The sequence below is a fragment of the Alosa pseudoharengus genome, unplaced genomic scaffold (genome assembly GCF_046254945.1).
Source record: "Alosa pseudoharengus isolate Yale_2024_CS ecotype anadromous, Long Island Sound unplaced genomic scaffold, YU_APseudo_1.1 YU_APseudo_1.1_scf_56, whole genome shotgun sequence".
Lineage (NCBI taxonomy): Eukaryota > Metazoa > Chordata > Actinopteri > Clupeiformes > Clupeidae > Alosa > Alosa pseudoharengus.
The window spans coordinates 219,595-238,059 of record NW_027468844.1 but is presented as its reverse complement, the minus strand read 5'-3'; the positions used below and the strand labels follow the sequence as shown (position 1 = coordinate 238,059).

The 18,465-nt window shown below is 40.8% G+C and overlaps 1 protein-coding gene across 1 annotated transcript in view; it reads left to right on the top strand.

The window, feature by feature from the left end:
• Positions 1 to 5,946: 5,946 nt before the first annotated feature.
• Positions 5,947 to 18,465, top strand: part of LOC143105443 (NACHT, LRR and PYD domains-containing protein 12-like) — an 80,018-nt gene continuing 67,499 nt past the window's right edge. The window contains exons 1-2 of the mRNA XM_076269430.1: positions 5,947 to 6,078; positions 18,000 to 18,268. Of these exons, the coding sequence (XP_076125545.1) occupies positions 18,009 to 18,268 (260 nt within the window). The 5' untranslated portion in view covers positions 5,947 to 6,078; positions 18,000 to 18,008. The remainder of the gene's footprint in view (positions 6,079 to 17,999; positions 18,269 to 18,465) is intronic.

Below are 18,465 nucleotides of genomic sequence, written 5' to 3'. Positions count from 1 at the left end.
ACAGACAAACAATTTCTCTCAAACACTCTCACACAAACAATCTCTCATACATGTCTGTGGATCATTGTAGTGAAATATGGTTGCAGTTAATCGGGTTATTTTCCCAATGCACAAAATTTCACTCTCAACTTTTCTGTTTCCATCACGACAATATATGCAGTGACTCTGGTCTGCCTGTAGAGGGCAGCAGAGTCCACAGGAAGACTCTGTAGGCCTAGTTCCCATCTATGAACAAAGTAAATTCCCAGATAGGCCTATGTGAATTATGTAGCAGTTACTTTTTGAGTTAAGAGTTTAATGTATTCAAAATAGATTTTGGCAAATTCACGTTTAGGTGTACCTTTTACTGTGCTTGCTTGCTTGCTTGGTGTAGGCCTACAATGCACATTTGTTCAGATAGCTGTCATTACGTGATGCATGTAACATTGCTCATCATGTACTTATCATCTTATTTTCTGTTTTCAGGATATGCTTTTTTCCCATTGATTGTTGTGTTAAATCTTACCCAGATACAATAGGGCTATTTTCTGATTGGCTATTGCCCCTTTCTTTTTTTGATTGGCTGAAAAGAGGCAGGCTCGACTAAGAACTCCAGGGGAGACGTGCTTGATTCTTGCCGGTGTTACATGGCAACTGGCTCCCATGTTAACTGGCTGTGTTGATGACGTTTGACGATTGATGACGAGTCTTTGACAGATGCGGCTGCTTGCAGATTTGTCACTTTCTGATATAAACTAGAGACGAACACAAATATGCATGACATGTTTAAATGTCAAAATTGTCTGTAGTACTACATGCACTAGACCAGTGTTTCTCAAAGTGTGGTCCAGGGACCACTGGTGGTCCGCAAGCTATCCCAAGTGGTCCGTGAGCAGACGTGATAAAATATAATATAGATGAGTTGTTTGCAATATTGAACCAACTTGTATGTAAATCCAAACAGTTCTGCAACACTGTCTGCAAGATATGCCAGTTTAAATCATATGAATCCTCTGACACAATAAGCAAAGTGCAGAGACAATAAGCAAGGTGGTTCAGTGAGTAGGCCTATTGTGTAGGCTAATATACTGTTGAAGTAGGTCTAATCTTTTTTTTTTTTTTTTAAGCTAGGTGGTCCGTGCATTTCTTTTTTATTGGTTAAGTGGTCCTTCGTCTGAAAAAGTTTGAGAAACACTGCACTAGACCATGAATATGCAACCCAAAAACCAAAATAGCATAAATTAACTCCACGTGGGCATTGAACCACTAATAAGTTGACCTGCTTGTAACACAAGGGTCAGAGTAAGGAGATGGCAATTAGATTTCACTACATGTATATAAGGTATACTAAACATTCAATGAGAAAAATAAAAATTATCCCACACTTGTTTGATAATCTGACGTCTACCTGCTTATGCCACAAACCAGCTTACTCGACTTGTACAATTAAAAGAAGTCAGCTAATGTTATTATCATTATAACAAGTTAAAATGTTATCTGGTTACCATGTTATCTTGCTACCGTTGCCCAAGCCATTTAGTAGGCCTCCAGAGTATCATGGTTAAGTTTTACAAACGTTTCACTGAGGTTAGGCTGTGACCGCCCCTACCTGAAGTATATAGAGGCACATGAACGCCAGCAATGAAATAAAAATGTGTTGCCTAATTGTGTATCCTTTTGTCCAGCCTATTCTTTAGAAATTCAGTTCATGAAACACAGGCATTGAAAGCCAGGAGAAGTCTAGGCTGTAACGTGTCCATATTTGTACACAAAATTTGCGCACAGGGAGTCAAAACCCTTAGGCTTATAGGCAGTGGTGGACGAAGTACACAAATCCTGTACTTGAGTGAAAGTAGAGATACACATGGTCAAATGTTACTCCAGTAAAAGTCCTCCTTTTACATTTCCACTTGAGTGGAAGTACAAAAGTACTTGCCTTCAAATATACTTAAGTATCAAATGTATTCAAGTCCTGAAATGTATTATGATTAATACAGTTGCATTTACTATTGTTGAAATGATTCAGCACAGACATGCAGTCATTGAGCCTTTCTCCTCCATTCAAGGACAAAATCAGCTAATAATTGCTGTATGTAAGAAAGAACTAAAAACAAACTAATGTGATATCTTATCGTAGATACTTCAAAGTAACCACATTTTTCTTTGTTGAATGCTTTATACTTTCGGACCAAATCAAGATGTTCCCTTTTGTGTTTGATAGTGTCAGATTTTCTATCATTGTCTATCATTTGCTCTATAGGGTCAAGAGGCTAGTTGTGGTAACATCAATATTGTGAAAAGGGGTCAACAAGGTACAGTAAATAGTGGATATGGCAATAACATAGGTTAGGCAACACCATTATTTAAAGCCTAGCTCGCTTAATAGAAAATATACATGTAAGTACACATGTATTTGGACAGTCTTTTTTCCAAAAGGAACTTCAGCTGTCACAAAATGTAGTGGAGTAAAAAGTAAAATATTTGGCCTTGAAATGTACTGGAGTAAAAGTAAAAAGTTTAACAAAATGGAAATACTGAAGTAAAGTACAGATACATGAAAAACCGACTTAAGTACAGTAATTGAGTAAATGTACTCAAGTAATGTCCACCACTGCTTATAGGCTATTAATGTTAATGTTGCTGACATGTAAACAGGTGTTTTTATCATTATTATTTATTTATTTTTAGACCAGCAATGCTTCCTCAATTTAGGCTACAGATAGACTACAGTATAGGTGGCCACAGAGAGCCTGACCAGCAGTCAGTGAAACATTTAAAAACTTAACCATGACACTTTGCAGACCTACTGGCTTGGGCAACTGCTGAAGCAAGATAACACGGTAGGTAGCCATATCATCATGCCATGATCAGCCATGTTAACTTGCTACAATCATAATAACATATATCAGTTGACTTCTTTTAATTGTATAAGTCAAGTAAATTTTACTGGAATTTGTATACGTAGTATAAGTATTAGTGATCCCGTGAGGGAAATTTGGTCTTTGCATTAATCCGTGAATTAGTGAAACACACTCAGCACATAGTGAACACACACTAATCCCGACGCAGTGAGCTGCCTGCTACAGCGGCGCTCGGGGAGCAGTGAGGGGTTAGGTGCCTTGCTCAAGGGCACTTCAGTCGTGGATGTGGGCATGGGAGAGCAGTGCTCAAGCACTTCCCCCGCCTACTAGTCAGGGATCAAACCGGCAACCCTTCGGTTATAAGCCCGAAGCCCTAACCAGTAGGCCACGGCTGTCCCAAATTTGTCAGCTGGTTTGTGGCGCAAGTACGTAGTTGAATGGTTATCATGTAAGCCAGTGGTCCCCAAACTTTTTCTTCCGAGGGCCAGCTCACTATGCCTGGCTCTAAGAGAGGGCCAGAGACTCGAAGTATATCAGTAACCATAAATAGCTTAGTGCGTTGAACAACAACAGTCTACCTTAGGTGAATATTCCATTACATTTAATCATAGGCTACTGCAATTTAATACCATTGTTAGCTGTGTTTATATTGCCATCATGCCATGCAAAATGTAGCTCAAATGAGATAATACGAATACAAAGACTTTAGCATTCCCAAAAGTATTAGCAGGGAGTCCCAAAACTATATTTTATTACTCTGTATCTTTGCATACACAGCTAGGGTTGCCATTTGATTTGTGAAAATCCGGGACATTCATTTCCGACCCAACCCCCCCTAGCCCCCCCCCCCCCCCCACACACACACACACACACAAAAAGGTATGATTTTGATTAATGTTAAATGTCTTTAATTATAGGCTATTAGGCCTATTACTGGTTTTAAATAATAATTTATTAGCAAATGCTGCAAATGTTATACTGTTAACTATAAATGGTGCATTCATTGTCAACGGTTCTTATAATGCCAAAAAGGGATAAAGTTAGCCTTCCAGGTGCTGGTGAGGTGCAGTCGTCAATAGATTAAAAGGAAAGTGAAGGATCACCGCACACCGGTTCTTATAATGCCCCTTCACCAGCTCTTTTAAGATATAAGGCTAATCCATAAAACATTAACAATACTATGCATAATATTAAGTTGTTAGCCTACCCACTCCGAAAAGTTACCCATTTTCACCCTGTCGGCGTTGTGTAGGCCTAATGTGTATCTCTTTTTCTTCGCAGCTTCCCTACTTTGATTGTAGGCCTATATCCTCCTCCGTCTCGCGCCCCATTTTATCAAACCAAATTGAACCGAAATTTCTTTTTTTTTTTACTAGGCTATCCTCTCCAATCTGTTGCCTACCCGCACGCACTCACTCTCTTGGACATGCTTGCTGCGCGCGGCCAGTAGTTGTTAGGTGATGCTGATGGTTAAGGTAAACTTTCGTTTCGCAGGTCTGCATTACAACCAATCAGATAAGCGCATGCCTGCCTCCGACAGCTGGATACAATCAAGATAACTTAAGAAAAATAGTAGGATTGCAGGAGCGGAACGTAGGTTTTATTGAAAGTGACAATCCCAGGAAAACCAGAATGTGTGGTAAACCTATACACAGCTCAAGTTGTGAACAAGCAATATCCTACAAATAATTTAATAATCAAACTAATAGAGTTTTATGAAGTGCTGGCAAAAACATCTGAAATGACCACCATTCTAACTTTCACTCACCTGATGAGAACTTTGTGAATTGTGAATTTGGATGGACATTTGAACGAGTGAATAAAAAATGGAAATAATTATCCCAGGAAGTCCCAGAAATATGACTTGAATAGAAGTTAGTTAGTTATTAACAATTAATTGATAAACTTTTAGAATACTTTGAGCACTGATGCAGTCAGCATATAACCTGGCCCTAGCCAGATGAATGTCGTTCCGCTTAGCTCCGCCTAGGCGGAGCGAAATTCATCTGGCTAGGGCCAGGTTAGTCAGCATAGGCCTCTTACATTGTTTGCATGTAGGCCTACATTTCATTCCGTTTTCGATTGGTAAACGCGAAACAGCGCCAAAACAAACCACCAGTGGACAAAAAGAGTATTACACGTGTACTGTAAAGACTAGAGAATGAATGGGGGAAGACATAGAGAATGAATAGGGGAAATTACGGAGGTTATAGTTTGACGATGTCGTACTCCCGTGCGGACCAGATGCTATATACCACAGACATGTTTTGGGGGGCCACCCAAAATGAGGTGGCGGGCCGTAGTTTGGGGACCACTGATGTAAGCAGTTTCATTTAGGAGGCAGGATGATACCCACATGAAGTTATTCTTTGGTATTCATGTTCCAGTGCATGTAGCGTACTACAGACAATGTTGACATTTCAATATGTCATGCTTTTTTGTGTTTGTTTGTCTCCAGTTTCCATCAAAAATTGACAAATCTGCAAGCGGCCACATCTGTCGAAGAAACGTCATCACTCGTGAAACGTCACCAACGCAGCCAGTTAACATGGGTGCCAGTTGCCATGTAACACCGGTTCCATAGTCAGAGCAGTGCGGCCAGAAAAAAATTGGGTGCTGTGGCATATTAAATATATTATAAATAGTTTTTTCTGTGTGAGAAATACAATGTGTGGCGGGAGTGAGTTACAAAAGACCTAAATGAGTGACTGTCACGCTCAATGCATGACACTTGAGAGCCCGGTAGAAGGTAACAAAGACGTGGCTGGAGGAGATTGCGGAGTTATCTGGTCCGGAGGTGGGTAAACTATGGCCCACGGGCCGTTTTATATTAGGGCTGTTCTGCTTTGGGCACCAAAATGGCCATCAGTGGCTGACTTTTGCTATACAAAAAAGACTTTTGCACGTTAAGTAAAGTAAAGTCTGAAAAACAAACGTTTGCATCACATTAATAAACAAATAATTAAATAATAAGTCTTTCTTTCTTCATTTTTTCATTTTGGATTCTCAATTGAATTTCAAATAAACAAATTCTACATGAACGGATCCCCTTATCTGCGCTTCTGTCATCCTGACCACAGACGCCTACTAGGCTATTAACTGACAACTCAAATCGAAAGTGAAAGGTTGTAGCCCTACAGTTATCAACACTTTGTTGAGACGTGTAGCGGACAGACAGGCTTTGTTGGATGTAGACGTCTTGGAAACTTGATATTTCACTAGTGGAACCTATTTTGTGGTGAGTAGATCTATAGGTACAGTTTGTTTGTGCTGCTTCATAACATATTGCCTTATGTTAGGATACTAAGATAAAATACGACTACCACACCAATATGGCTACGTTTTTTGCCTACCGGAAATGAAATAAATTAATGGTGAAAATGAAAGGGAACGGTGCGATCAAGTGCACAATGTCGGGATATCTTATCAGAGGTCTTTGTTTTTACAATCAGCTCATTCACGACGTAAATAGAGTCTGGGAAATCTCGACAGGGAAACGTTTGAGAGAGAGGATGAAGGGTTGATTAGGTTACTTTGTTTTTAAGTCCAGGCGTTCCCCATTTTTACATAGCCTTGCCTGTTTTAGACAAGGCTGCATTGACTGGATTGGATTGTGCCCTAAATTAGGCCAATATTGTATATTGTATTATCATATTGATGGAGTAGTCAATTTTATTGGCATATGGTAGAGTCTGTGAGAGCATCTGCAAATGTTCTTTCTTTTAAAAATGTCCTCGTGCAAATGTCTGTGGTTTTCATGTGGAGCTGAAAGATGTAGCCTACGTGACTATGTGCTTGTGCACATGTTTGTGGTTTTCCTGTGTAGGCTACCAGATCTGTGACAAATGAGATGTAGCCTACATGGCAAATGATCATTTTGGGTGCTGTCATGCATGTCCTCCTATAGAGATTTGTGGACTCGTGGTGCCGAATTCTACAGAATTTCAACTATATTGCATAATTCACATTGATGGTATAGATGATGATGTTTTTGGGCATAGGCTAGCAAGAGTTTGTGAAGACGTCTGCAAAATCCTGTCTTTCTTATTCGACTCAGAGAAAAACTATGTGCTTGTGTAAATGTCTGGTTTTCCTGTGGAGCTGAAAGATGTAGCCATGTGACTATGTGCTCGTGCAAATGTCTGGGGTTTTCCTGTGGACGTGAAAGATGAAGCCGTGACAAATGAGATGTAGTCTATATGACGGAAGAACTTTGCGGAAAGAGAATTGTTAAGAACCTTGCAGCTGATGATTTGCCTAGCAACGTGTGATGCAATTGAAATGATTAGCTGTGTCTCTTTGAAGAGTAACAGCTCCATGCGTATGTCTCTAGACTCTACCCAGATAGCAAACTTACTCTGCAGCGAATCCGAAACGGGTCTGGAATGATGTCCACTTGCACACTGCGATGGATCTGATCAGACTACGTGGCAGACTCCAACCATATCCGCGTATAAAGCGGCAGGGTCGTCCTTTATTCAGCCCATATCCCTGACTTATTTATAGGGCCAAACTAGCTAGACTAGGTTACTACTACTAATCTATTTGGCTAACATCTACATTGCACTTCAGAAAAACAGGTTTTTAATGTAAAATATTTTACCAAGCAGTATGACCAATATGATAGGATACACATCCAGTTCAAGACATGATTAAGTCAAAATATCTCATGTAAAGCACCCTGTGATTTTGCAGCCAAATGCTTTCATTGTATATAGCCTGACGTCATACTTAACTCTAGTCAGAATTTGAGTCCGATACTGCTCCATTGGGACATGGGCGTGTTTCAGCCGATACAGGGGGGAAAGTGCCTCTGCCCTCAATTGGATAGACCTAACCAATCAGAGCAACGAAATAGCTCACATTGAGCTGTAGGAAGAACACTCTCCACAAATGCCTTAACATTGTTTTCTGGTATTTTTTTGAAGTCATTGCGCTGTCAATATCTTGTACAACACCAGATGTACACAATTTAAATGTGCAGTGTTGACAGTGTGAATATGAACTTTTTTTTACAACTATTACTCCACTTTCTACAGCTTTTATATACATAGTAAACATATATGGTCCAAGAATCCTCACCTTATATGGCAAACATCAACTCCATCCCAGGAGGAAGTACACACATAATGCAAGTAAGCATTGAGTTCCCGGCTTTGTGACACCTCCAAGTGGGCAGGTTAATGGTAATTGAGAAAGTAATCAATTTTGCACCCAGAAGGGAGGTACATGTATGTGTACCCTCTAAAATGCACCCAGAAGGGACTAGGGAGGTATGTGCACCCTTTAAAGTATAAGTATAAGTATATATACTCTTTTGATCCCCTGAGGGAAATTTGGTCTCTGCATTTATCCCAATCCGTGAATTAGTGAAACACACACAGCACACAGTGTACACACAGTGAGGTGAAGCACACACTAATCCCGGCCCAGTGAGCTGCTTGCATCAACAGCGGCGCTCGGGGGAGCAGTGAGCGGTTAGGTGCCTTGCTCAAGGGCACTTCAGCCGTGCCTACTGGTCGGGGTCCGAACCGACAACCCTCCAGTTCCAAGCCCGAAGTGCTAACCAGTAGGCCACGGCTGTCCAGAAGGGACTAGGGAGGTATGTGCACCCTTTAAAATGCCCCCAGAAGGGACTAGGGAGGTATGTGCACCCTTTAAAATGCCCCCAGAAGGGACTAGGGAGGTATGTGCACCCTCTAAAATGCACCCAGAAGGGACTAGGGAGTTATGTGCACCCTTTAAAATGCCCCCAGAAGGGACTAGGGAGGTATGTGCACCCTTTAAAATGCCCCCAGAAGGGACTAGGGAGGTATGTGCACCCTTTAAAATGCCCTTACTGTTTCAAGAATGATCTTCTCCTTAATGGAAATCCTGACAATACTCTGAAAATCATTTATCCATAATCCCTACAAGCAATTCACTATCATCACTCAACATGAGCGTTGAAATAGCACCTTTCGTTGGTGAAATGGTTCCATGCTTAAGAACCTATGTGGTTCCATATAGCACCCTTCAGAATATTCAGTTGTAGTCAGTTGCAATCCATGCAGGTTCCCCATGTAGGGCCACCATGGAAACTGAGGACAAAATTAGCTGCTCCATCCAGTTGGGGCCCACTTCTCAGCCCACAAACAGCCTTTACGGGCCCCTGATGGTTCGGCAAAACTTACCTGTCTCAAACTACAGGATCTTTTACGATTTTAAAATTGGGTGGCATCACACACATAAAGATAATCTCAACCGATGATCTTCTCTTTGATCGGAAACACACACACACTACAAGATTTGAAAACAATGGAGGATCACACAATACAGGATTTTAATAAAGATAACCATCCCAGAGGTTTCAGAGGTTGAATGTGACTATAGCTCTGTTCAAAACTGTAAATATGCTGCCTTTTAAATGCATACTAAGCATCGTTACACGGTTTCTACGCTAAAACATTTTTTGTTACATACGTCCTGCTTCTTGCCGTTTAAAAAAAGTAGGCCTAGTCATCTGGAGACGCTGGTTATAAACGTTCAACAATGGAGGTAGTATGTGTCGTGATAGGTAATAAGCTTTCCTTATCACAAAGGAAATTTATATTTGGTAAACATTAGCACTTAACGTTACCTCACCTGTCACAGCTAATCCAGCTGTCCTGTCCAGCTCTTTTTCTTTGCTACCCGATTATGGTCTTGCTAGCTATATTATAGAGACATTCACATTGCCAGGAGTAGGTGTAATAAACAAGCGTTCTGATTTAATCCAGCAATAGGGGAATACTAAGCAGTTTGGTGGTTTATTAGACAGCCACACACAAAACTCTACCCAATTATGTATAAATTGTGCATAAATCGGGCCCAAAATCAGGCGGATTATTCAGTTCTGTGAGATAAGCATTAGGTTGCCCATGTGGGCCCTACATGAAGGCCATCAGCAGCCCATCTGGGCTGACCCAAGTAGGGCCACCATGGAACCCGAGGACATAATTAGCTGGGCCCAGCTAGGTAGCCCAGATGGGGCCCATTTGTCATCCCAAAACCAACCCACACGGGCCCCAGACGGGTGTGTTAGATTTGTGCTGTATAAATGAACTTACTGTTATGTTGTGTAGTGCATAAAAATAATACACTGGCACTGCTATGGGTGGACTTTGCTGCAAACTTCAGTAGAGTCACGTCTCAATAGGCCTTCATCTCCTCACGTGTACATTTCTCATGCCTAGTGCATTCTGGGAAATGTGGTTCACTGAACCTGCACATAACAAAAAAACTTACCTGACTAGCCTTGCCTGGAACCGACGTGTTTATGAACACACTTCTGTCTTTAAGGAAACAACCTCAACACTGAAGCATGGGCTTTAGTGCTGTGTATTATCTAAGCTGTAAAACCTTTTATAACAGCTTCTTGCAGGAACACAAAGTTCACTCTGAAACAGGGATCAGCCAGCGGGTCGTTTCTAGAAAGCGTCGTTTGCTAACTTGGTAGTACGCTCCATCGTTCTTGGATTTGGTGTTTCTAGAAAGGGTAGTTCGAACTCTCAATCGCAAACAAGGACGCAAAGTTTGGTCGTTTGAACTACTGCCCTTAGGCAGTCGCACTTGTGTCGTTCCTTGGTATTCCTGTTGGTGTCCGGAGCGCCTAACCAAAAATCACAACCGCCTAACCAAAATTTGCGAAGTGGATGTTTATCTCGTGACTCAATGATTGATCTATCCTGTAGCTTAATTTTGATTAAGACACTGCTCCCCTACTTGGCTCATTCTTGCTATTTATGTTAATTCAAGTATTGCCTTGATTTTAGTATTATAATCTTCACAGTCCCTAACAACAGCAATGTTAAATGGTGTAGTGGCTAAAGCAGATGACTTATTATCCCAACGTTGTAGGTTCGATTTTCTTATGATGTGAGATTGTCCTCTTGCTTCTCGCTACCTGCAGGTGAACTAGTGTGATACGTAGATTCAATTGTTTTTGACTGATGTATTGTACCTATGGTCTCTCGATGTAGAGTAACTATATACATAAATATGTATGGTCAAAACCTATTGTCTCTTAGGCCTACTCTTACTCAGAGATGAAAAGAAGAGATAGGATGCGAACTCCGGCCGAGCGAGCAGTGCACCAACGCGCTACCGTTAAGCCACGAGACAGTTGTTAACCTATGGGATACCCAGATATTTGTCCAGGCTATATATTTTTTCCAACACAGATATTTAACACAAATAATGACTCATATTGGTCTGCTTAAGATAACTGTTTTATATGCTTGCAATAGGTTTAGGTTTTGGCTGATGGCAATGACAATACCAGCATTAATCACTCGGTTTAGATTAGAAACATGTCGACATAGGCCGTGACAGAAAATTTCTATGGGGTTGGGGTATTACACGTTGCCACTGTTTCCACCAATGATATGTATCGCTGCATCATCAACAACGTTGTTGGAACTATGGTGTTCGAACGTCGGAGGTAGCGAATTGCGACACAGGTACGATGCTTTCTGGAAACAGGTGTAACACTGTCGTTGTTTGGTCGCAAGTTGCGTCGTACCATGGTGGTTGAGCAACGTCGTTGCTAACTTTTCTAGAAATGACCCCCAGAACAGGTAGAATATATCTTCGGTGGTTAAAACAATCTCAAGGTGGGTGCCTTTAATTATTTTGTTGTGAAATGGAATTGGATATGGTTTAAGGGTGAAAATGAAAATAAAAGGTTTGTTAATCTTAACTTATGCATAGAAACATGCTCTAAACAAAAGCATATAAAGAATATTGTAAAGGTAGAGGTATGTACACAAAATCAGTGATGTGTCTGGTGTAGCTCAGCCCTTAGACTTAGACAACTTTATGAATGGTAGCCAGGGACAGAAAATAATGTTTTGCAGCTGTTTTGACTCAAGGGTTGAATATTGTCCTTGTGCTAATTTTCTGTCTATCCAATGTCATGTGACCCCGTACAACATGTTCCTAAGAGGGAAGCTTCACCGGTAGAGGGTGACAAGGGAAGCAATTTTCACTCCCGTCCCATCCCGAGCCCGCACAAATACTCCCGTCATATCCCGATCACGTGACAGCCCCCCCAAAAAAATTCTGTCCCGCAAAATCCCGAGAGAAAGACTCCCGAATCCCGTCCCGCTCCCTATGTTGATGTCTAAAGTTATCCGACTGTTAGGCTACAGTAGCGTGCGGTGACCATACATTTTGGTAGGGCAGAAAGCCTTGTCTAACTTTTCTTTAATAGCCGATCATTTTGGGCTATATGAAAATTACATATTTTACAGTACTTTGCTGTAGGCTATGCTTAAATCATTTCATAGTTAGATCTCATCCCATCAGTTAAGTTTGCACCGTTCTCATCACGTTAAACCAGCGAAGCATAGCAACGTTGCTATGAGTAAACAAAACATTTTTTTGTGTTCCGCCAGGGTTATGCGATAAATATATTGAGGAATGCGATCGTCAAGGTGTCATGCCCCAACATTGCATGACACATTAAACTCAACGAGAATCGCTTTCCCGGACAGCTCGTGCAATTGAATAGAGTTGTCCTTTGCTGATACTTTCGCCTGTAACTGTTTCTTTGCATCCATTTTGCCTTAGGGCCTATCGCTGAAGCTGATTGATTGTGAACAGGGCAGCTGCTTGTCTTGCTCTGATAGGCTACCAATCAACAACAAACGTATTGTGGGTTGTAATTGGTTCTCTTTTCTAAAACGAAATGCCTCACGTCTTTGGGCGCACTCACTGCATTGCAGCGTCATTTTTTAAGTTAATAATCTCTGGCTTCCCGCCAGCTCCCGTTTATTATTTCCTGTCCCGTCCCAATCACGTTACCAACAGTGAAATTTACTCCCGTACTGCGGGAAACCCGCGGGAATACCGTGACCCGCGGGAGTCCCGAAAAATTGTCACCCTCTATTCACCGGGCACGTAACTGTAGTGTTCCGTTTGCAGAGCGTCTGCTGCATCAATTAGCTTCAAATGTAATCAATGGAACTAGATGTGATAGCGGTGCTTAAACAATTTTTTTTTTCTTTTTTTTTCTAATGTTTACGCACCACTGTCACATCTAGTCTTTAGGAAAGTTAAAACAAAACATGCCTTCAGGCACTGGCGTACATAAAACCATAGACAGTAAAAGATATGGACAGAGTCATCACATACATAGATATATACACTAGATGTCGCCTTGACTACTGCTGTTCATTGGAACGAATGCGTCAATCGAGACGCCATCTTGCTTCAGTGATCCACTCCTCTATAATGCATTAGCGTCAATCTGGGCAAAGATCTAGCGAAAATAAAATCACCATAAATCGTCAAAATCTCAAGCAATTATCTAGTTTTTTGGGTTGTTCCAACTGACAGGCATGTATTTATGGTTGAGTCTAGAGAAAACTAAGCTTAAGACGATAATAAAGATACATTTTACCCGTCTAGCCCCATAGACTCCCATTCATTCTGCACTAGCTAGCGGCGGCCCCTAGAGGAACAATGAGTAAACTGCAACCAGGTTCGATACAATGAAAGTAAACAGGCTCTTCGTAGACAGGCTCTGGTTGAGGCCACATACCCCTCGTCTCGTTTACTCATGTAAGTTGTAATCTCACCAGAAGTTGCTGTAGATCTGTAGAACATTTACCTCTGCTACTACATAGGCTACGCCAGTCGTTACTTTTATATGCATGGGTCAGTGCCATGGGCAAACGAGATGTAGCTGAATTCATAAATGACAAAGCCATGAGAAAGGTGATTTTCTTACGTTTCAACAACAAAGAAGCCGATCTGCCATCATTGTGAGAAGTTCCCAAATTTGTCGCTAATCGCTAAAAAGGTTTTCTATCGCTGGGGATGGCCAAACGTCGCTAAATAGGTAACGCTGACAATACAGGAGAACTAGTTTAGCGCTTCAGATCCCTGTACCATGATGGCGGCGGTGTTGACGCATGCTGAGAAGCAGAAGGCGACATCTAGTGTATATATCTATGCATCACATAGACGTCAGTCGAGGCGGGTGAAACAAATTTCAACCGTTTCCTGTTGGTCGACGAGGCTTTCTGCGCAGGCTCAGGGGACGTAGATGTAACATAGGCACGTAGTCTGACTTGTGTAACTCTTGTGATAGCTGCACAGAGAGATTGGGTATGTAGTAAACTCACGTATGTAACTGGTCTCCAGGTCATTAACCCTTTAGGTGAGAACAACATTTTAATTTTGTAGTGTCAAAACTTAGAATATGCACCTACCACTAAATACATCCTAGAAGGGTAATAGTTAGGGATATACAAAAAATATTCATTATAATTGATTGCTAGGAGACTCATCTATATCTTAAAATGAAGTTTGAAAATCTGAGGTGACTGATATTAGCAGGCTAACAGCATTTGTGCAAAAAAGTTTGACCTAATGTGGGCGGGGCAGGTTGGCACACTGATTTTGGGGTTGGTTGCACATACATTCACTATGGCTATTTTGTGACAAATCTATAAACTTTGTATTTTACACATAAAAACATCATCAATCTTTATTTTAGCATTGTTATTCTAATTACTGAACATAGTTTTACATTTGGAAGCATTTCAGACATTTTTAAACATTTGAAGTAAAAAAAAAAATCGGTAGGGACCAAATTGGTCTTGATGGTGGGCCCTACTAAACAAAAACCCACAGGAAAGACATCAGCAAAGCCCTACAGGCAGTGATATAGATGAGCACTTCAAACAAAAGCAAAAGGGGTACTGCAAAGGACTATAACATAGGTGTTCCAACCAACCCCGACTACATGTGCCAACCAACCCTGTGCATGGGGCAGGTTGGAACACGTGCACAACACCACTTTAATCATATATAATTCAAAACAAGGGATAATTTGTTGACATTGAATGTATACATTTTGTAGCTGAGATCCCAAGCCTTCAGTTAATCACAATTTGACAATTTCAACGCATTGTAAGACGGAGAAATATAGCCGAGAGTGAAAAGTGTTCCAACCAGCCCCGGTCTCCCCTACACTGTTTCTCCAAAGGAGGCCCCAAACACACCAATCTCAATAAATCTGCTTAATTATGGCAAAAATCACATAAACACTAAACTACATTTCTAACTCTGTTGCAGAGAGAGCATGGTGCCTCATGTAGTCTCTCATATCAGCATATTCTGCCAGTGAGATCTGTGCTCATGATAAGAGTCAGGGAGGAGATAAGGTGCTTGTAGACAACAGCATCATCAAGGCTGTAAATCAGTTACTAAGCTGCACTGGAACACTGTGCTCCATTTGAAAGCCATCAACAACTGGGTCTGGTGATTCCTACTCATGTATTTAGTTCACAAACCATACAGGTCTATCTTAATATTGGAGTATGTCAATAGACTAATATGTTCACTTAAGTGAAGTAGGCTTCTGGTGACTTGACTAAATAACATCAACTTAATGTTAAAGTCCAATGTTTTATGTAGAGCTTGAATGAATACATTTTCAGCTGTGATTCAGTAGACGTAGAGAGCATGTTACACTTCAGGCTTAGTGGTTCTCTAGTGCTGATTTCCAGTAAGTTCCTTTACAGCTCCTGGACATGAGCCACCAGCCTTTTATTCAGCGTCAGCCATATTTGATTTACCAGCTAGCTGAGACACTACAGACAACTACAGACAATTTTATTTATACAACTAAATTATGTTGTCTGTATGACATAACACATTTTCTACTAGCTTTATAGGCAGCTCTTTATCATTCCCAACTGATATTTGTAATTGAAAATCTGACTTGTTAATGTTTGGGGGCACATGATGGCGGTACCTCCACATATAGTGAGTACTAAACTACGACATGACTTACTTCTGTGGTTGGATTCAGAGAAGATAGTTTACTTCATTGAACTTACAGTTCCTTGGGAAGACAGAGCGGAAGAGGCCAATGAGCTGAATAGAGCGAAATACACTGAAAATGCAGAGGAGGCAGCCAAGCGAGGTTGGAGTGCACGATTAAGCCCTATTGAAATTGGCACACGAGTGTTTGTGGCTAGGTCTGCTATTGGCTTGCTGTCTGAATTAGGCGTTTGTGGACGAAGTCCAGACATGGGCAGTATTTTAATTATATGTATTTAAAATACATATTTAATTACTTTAGCGTATTTTGTAATTTGTATTTTGCAGGATTGGAAAAACTTAAATGTAGTTTGTAACAAAATACTTTGAGGGATTGTATCTGAGTATTTCAACTACTTAAATACTTCTCAAATAAGCCAAAATGTCATCACTCAATTAAATATACTACCCGCTATAACCATGACAATAGGCAATGCTTATCATAAAGCCAAAGGCCAGAATCTTGGTGAATCTGGTTTTAAGAATAGGCTGGGTGCCTGGAGATATCCCTTGGGCAATTCCCTATATTCAACTGTAAAGTTGACCTAAACATTTCATTATCTTTTTGGAAGAAAAGAATGAAATGTTTACCCATTTTCCATTTTTCTTGCTGTGGTATGCCACATTGTGACCAACTTAAAAGTGTTAGATCCAACTTTCTTCTATTACGATCCCCTCTGAACATTTGTAAAGTTGAAAAAAATGAAAAGAAAAGTCAATTGAGGGAGCCAAAATGGTCAATTTTATCACCCTTCTGTAAGGACAACACGGGTGTAAACTTAGAACATGTCAGGAAGTTGAAAGAAATTAAAAAGTAACTAGGAGCTTGATTTGTCAGGTGTGTTAAGTGCTACAAGACTAAAAAACGATACAGATAATATACTGAGGGAGAATTAGGACCACAGCCTTTGACCCCATGACCTTGAGTACCTAATAGCTGATGTTCATTCTTACTGCAGGACAGTATTAAAACTTGGATTTAACATGAATGTTTATGTAAGGAGTAACATCCGCTGAGGTGTCCTGATATGCAGAAATAATGGAGGAGACAAAGACCTCCCGAGAGTGGAATTCTCTCCCAAGTGAATTCATTCTGTATATTGGGACACCTTATAGGTTGTTATTCTGTTCATCCCCCATGTTGCCAGTAGGCATGCATTTATAGCACAACAAGGGAAATGTAGTTCAGTTTAAAAAGAGGCCAACCTGTTCAATTTGTTGTACTACTTTCATTGGTTACGGAAAATGATGGTGGGTAGTTTGCTTTGTTACAGTTGATTCCACTGTTGTGAAGCATGCTTGTGTGTTCAATCATTGTTTACATTGATATGAGATGGTGATTACATTTTTTACCAGATCTACTTCATAGGTGCCCCAATGTACAGAATTAATAGCCCCTGCCAGCTAATCAAAAATAGTATTTCTTGTCTTTTGGGGATACATTTTCAATAATATGCCTTGTTAGTATACCATGAGTATTGCGTGGGTATTTTTGTATTTCCAAATTACTAATTACTTGTATTTTAATTAAATGCATTTTTCACATCAGTATTTTGTATTTTATTTTGTTACATTTCATGAGCCAGTATTTGTAATTTGTAACAAAATAGTTTTTGATGTATTTGTGCCCACCTCTGACGAAATCTATAAGGCAGGTGGTTAGTAACATGTCCTTGGCAGCAGAACGAGCAAGCGAATTGTTGTGGGTAGGGAGAAGTTACCCTTCCTGGTGGGCAAGCTAACTGGCTCATTTGTTTTGTGTTTGTGATGGACTGTGCCTAGGTTGATGGTGGTTGGTTAGGGTTTTTAGGGTTATGGTTCAGTCCACATCAACGGGACGGACTAAGCTAGACCATGCCTAGGCTGGTTAAGAGTAATTTGGGTATTGGATATTTCAATGTGGTAATATGGTGACAGCATGGAGGGGAGTGTCTCCAGGACGCTGGTTTCACTGTTAAGCCTTCATGAGGTGTCGTGGGCCTAACTTAATACTATATACTGCTGTTGGATGGGCCATTTGTCTTGTGTTTGTGACCATTTGTTGGCAGATTTGTGGTTAGCGTGCTTCTTTATAAGTTAATTTGAATAGGCGCTTCTGAATGTGTTTTTACCTTGGATTTTGGTACAAGGGATTATAACATCTAATCCTGTGTATTAATGTAATGGAAATGTGCATTGTTCATAATATGCCTCGTTTAAAACTGTTATATTCTTTGATACAAATAATCTATAAATATAGAGATATGAGATCAGTATTGATCTGATCCCTCAGAGACCAACTATCTGTATGTGTCTGTATGTCAGGTGAGCGTCATGGCTGTGAACTCTCTGGACCTGCTCTTCAGAACTCTGGATGAGTTGGAGTCTGCAGAGCTGAAGCGGTTCAGGACGTACCTGTCTGAGAGGACGGTGGAGGGGTGTGAGCCCATCCCCAAAGGAAAGCTGGAGGACAAGGATGCTACTGATGTTGCCTCTGAGATGAAGAAGGCCTATGGGGAGGAAGGCAGAGTGAAAATGACTCTGACCATCCTGAAGAAGATGAACCTCAATGACCTTGTAGACAAACTAGAGAGGTAAAGATATACACAACTCATACACACACACACACACACACACACACACACACACACACTCGCACACACACCATACACACTCAAACACACACACCATACACAACGGTATTTCTCCAGTACTCTTATGAATATACACACATACACACAGAGCCGGAGTTAATACACCTAATTTTACTGGGAAATTACAAGATTACAAG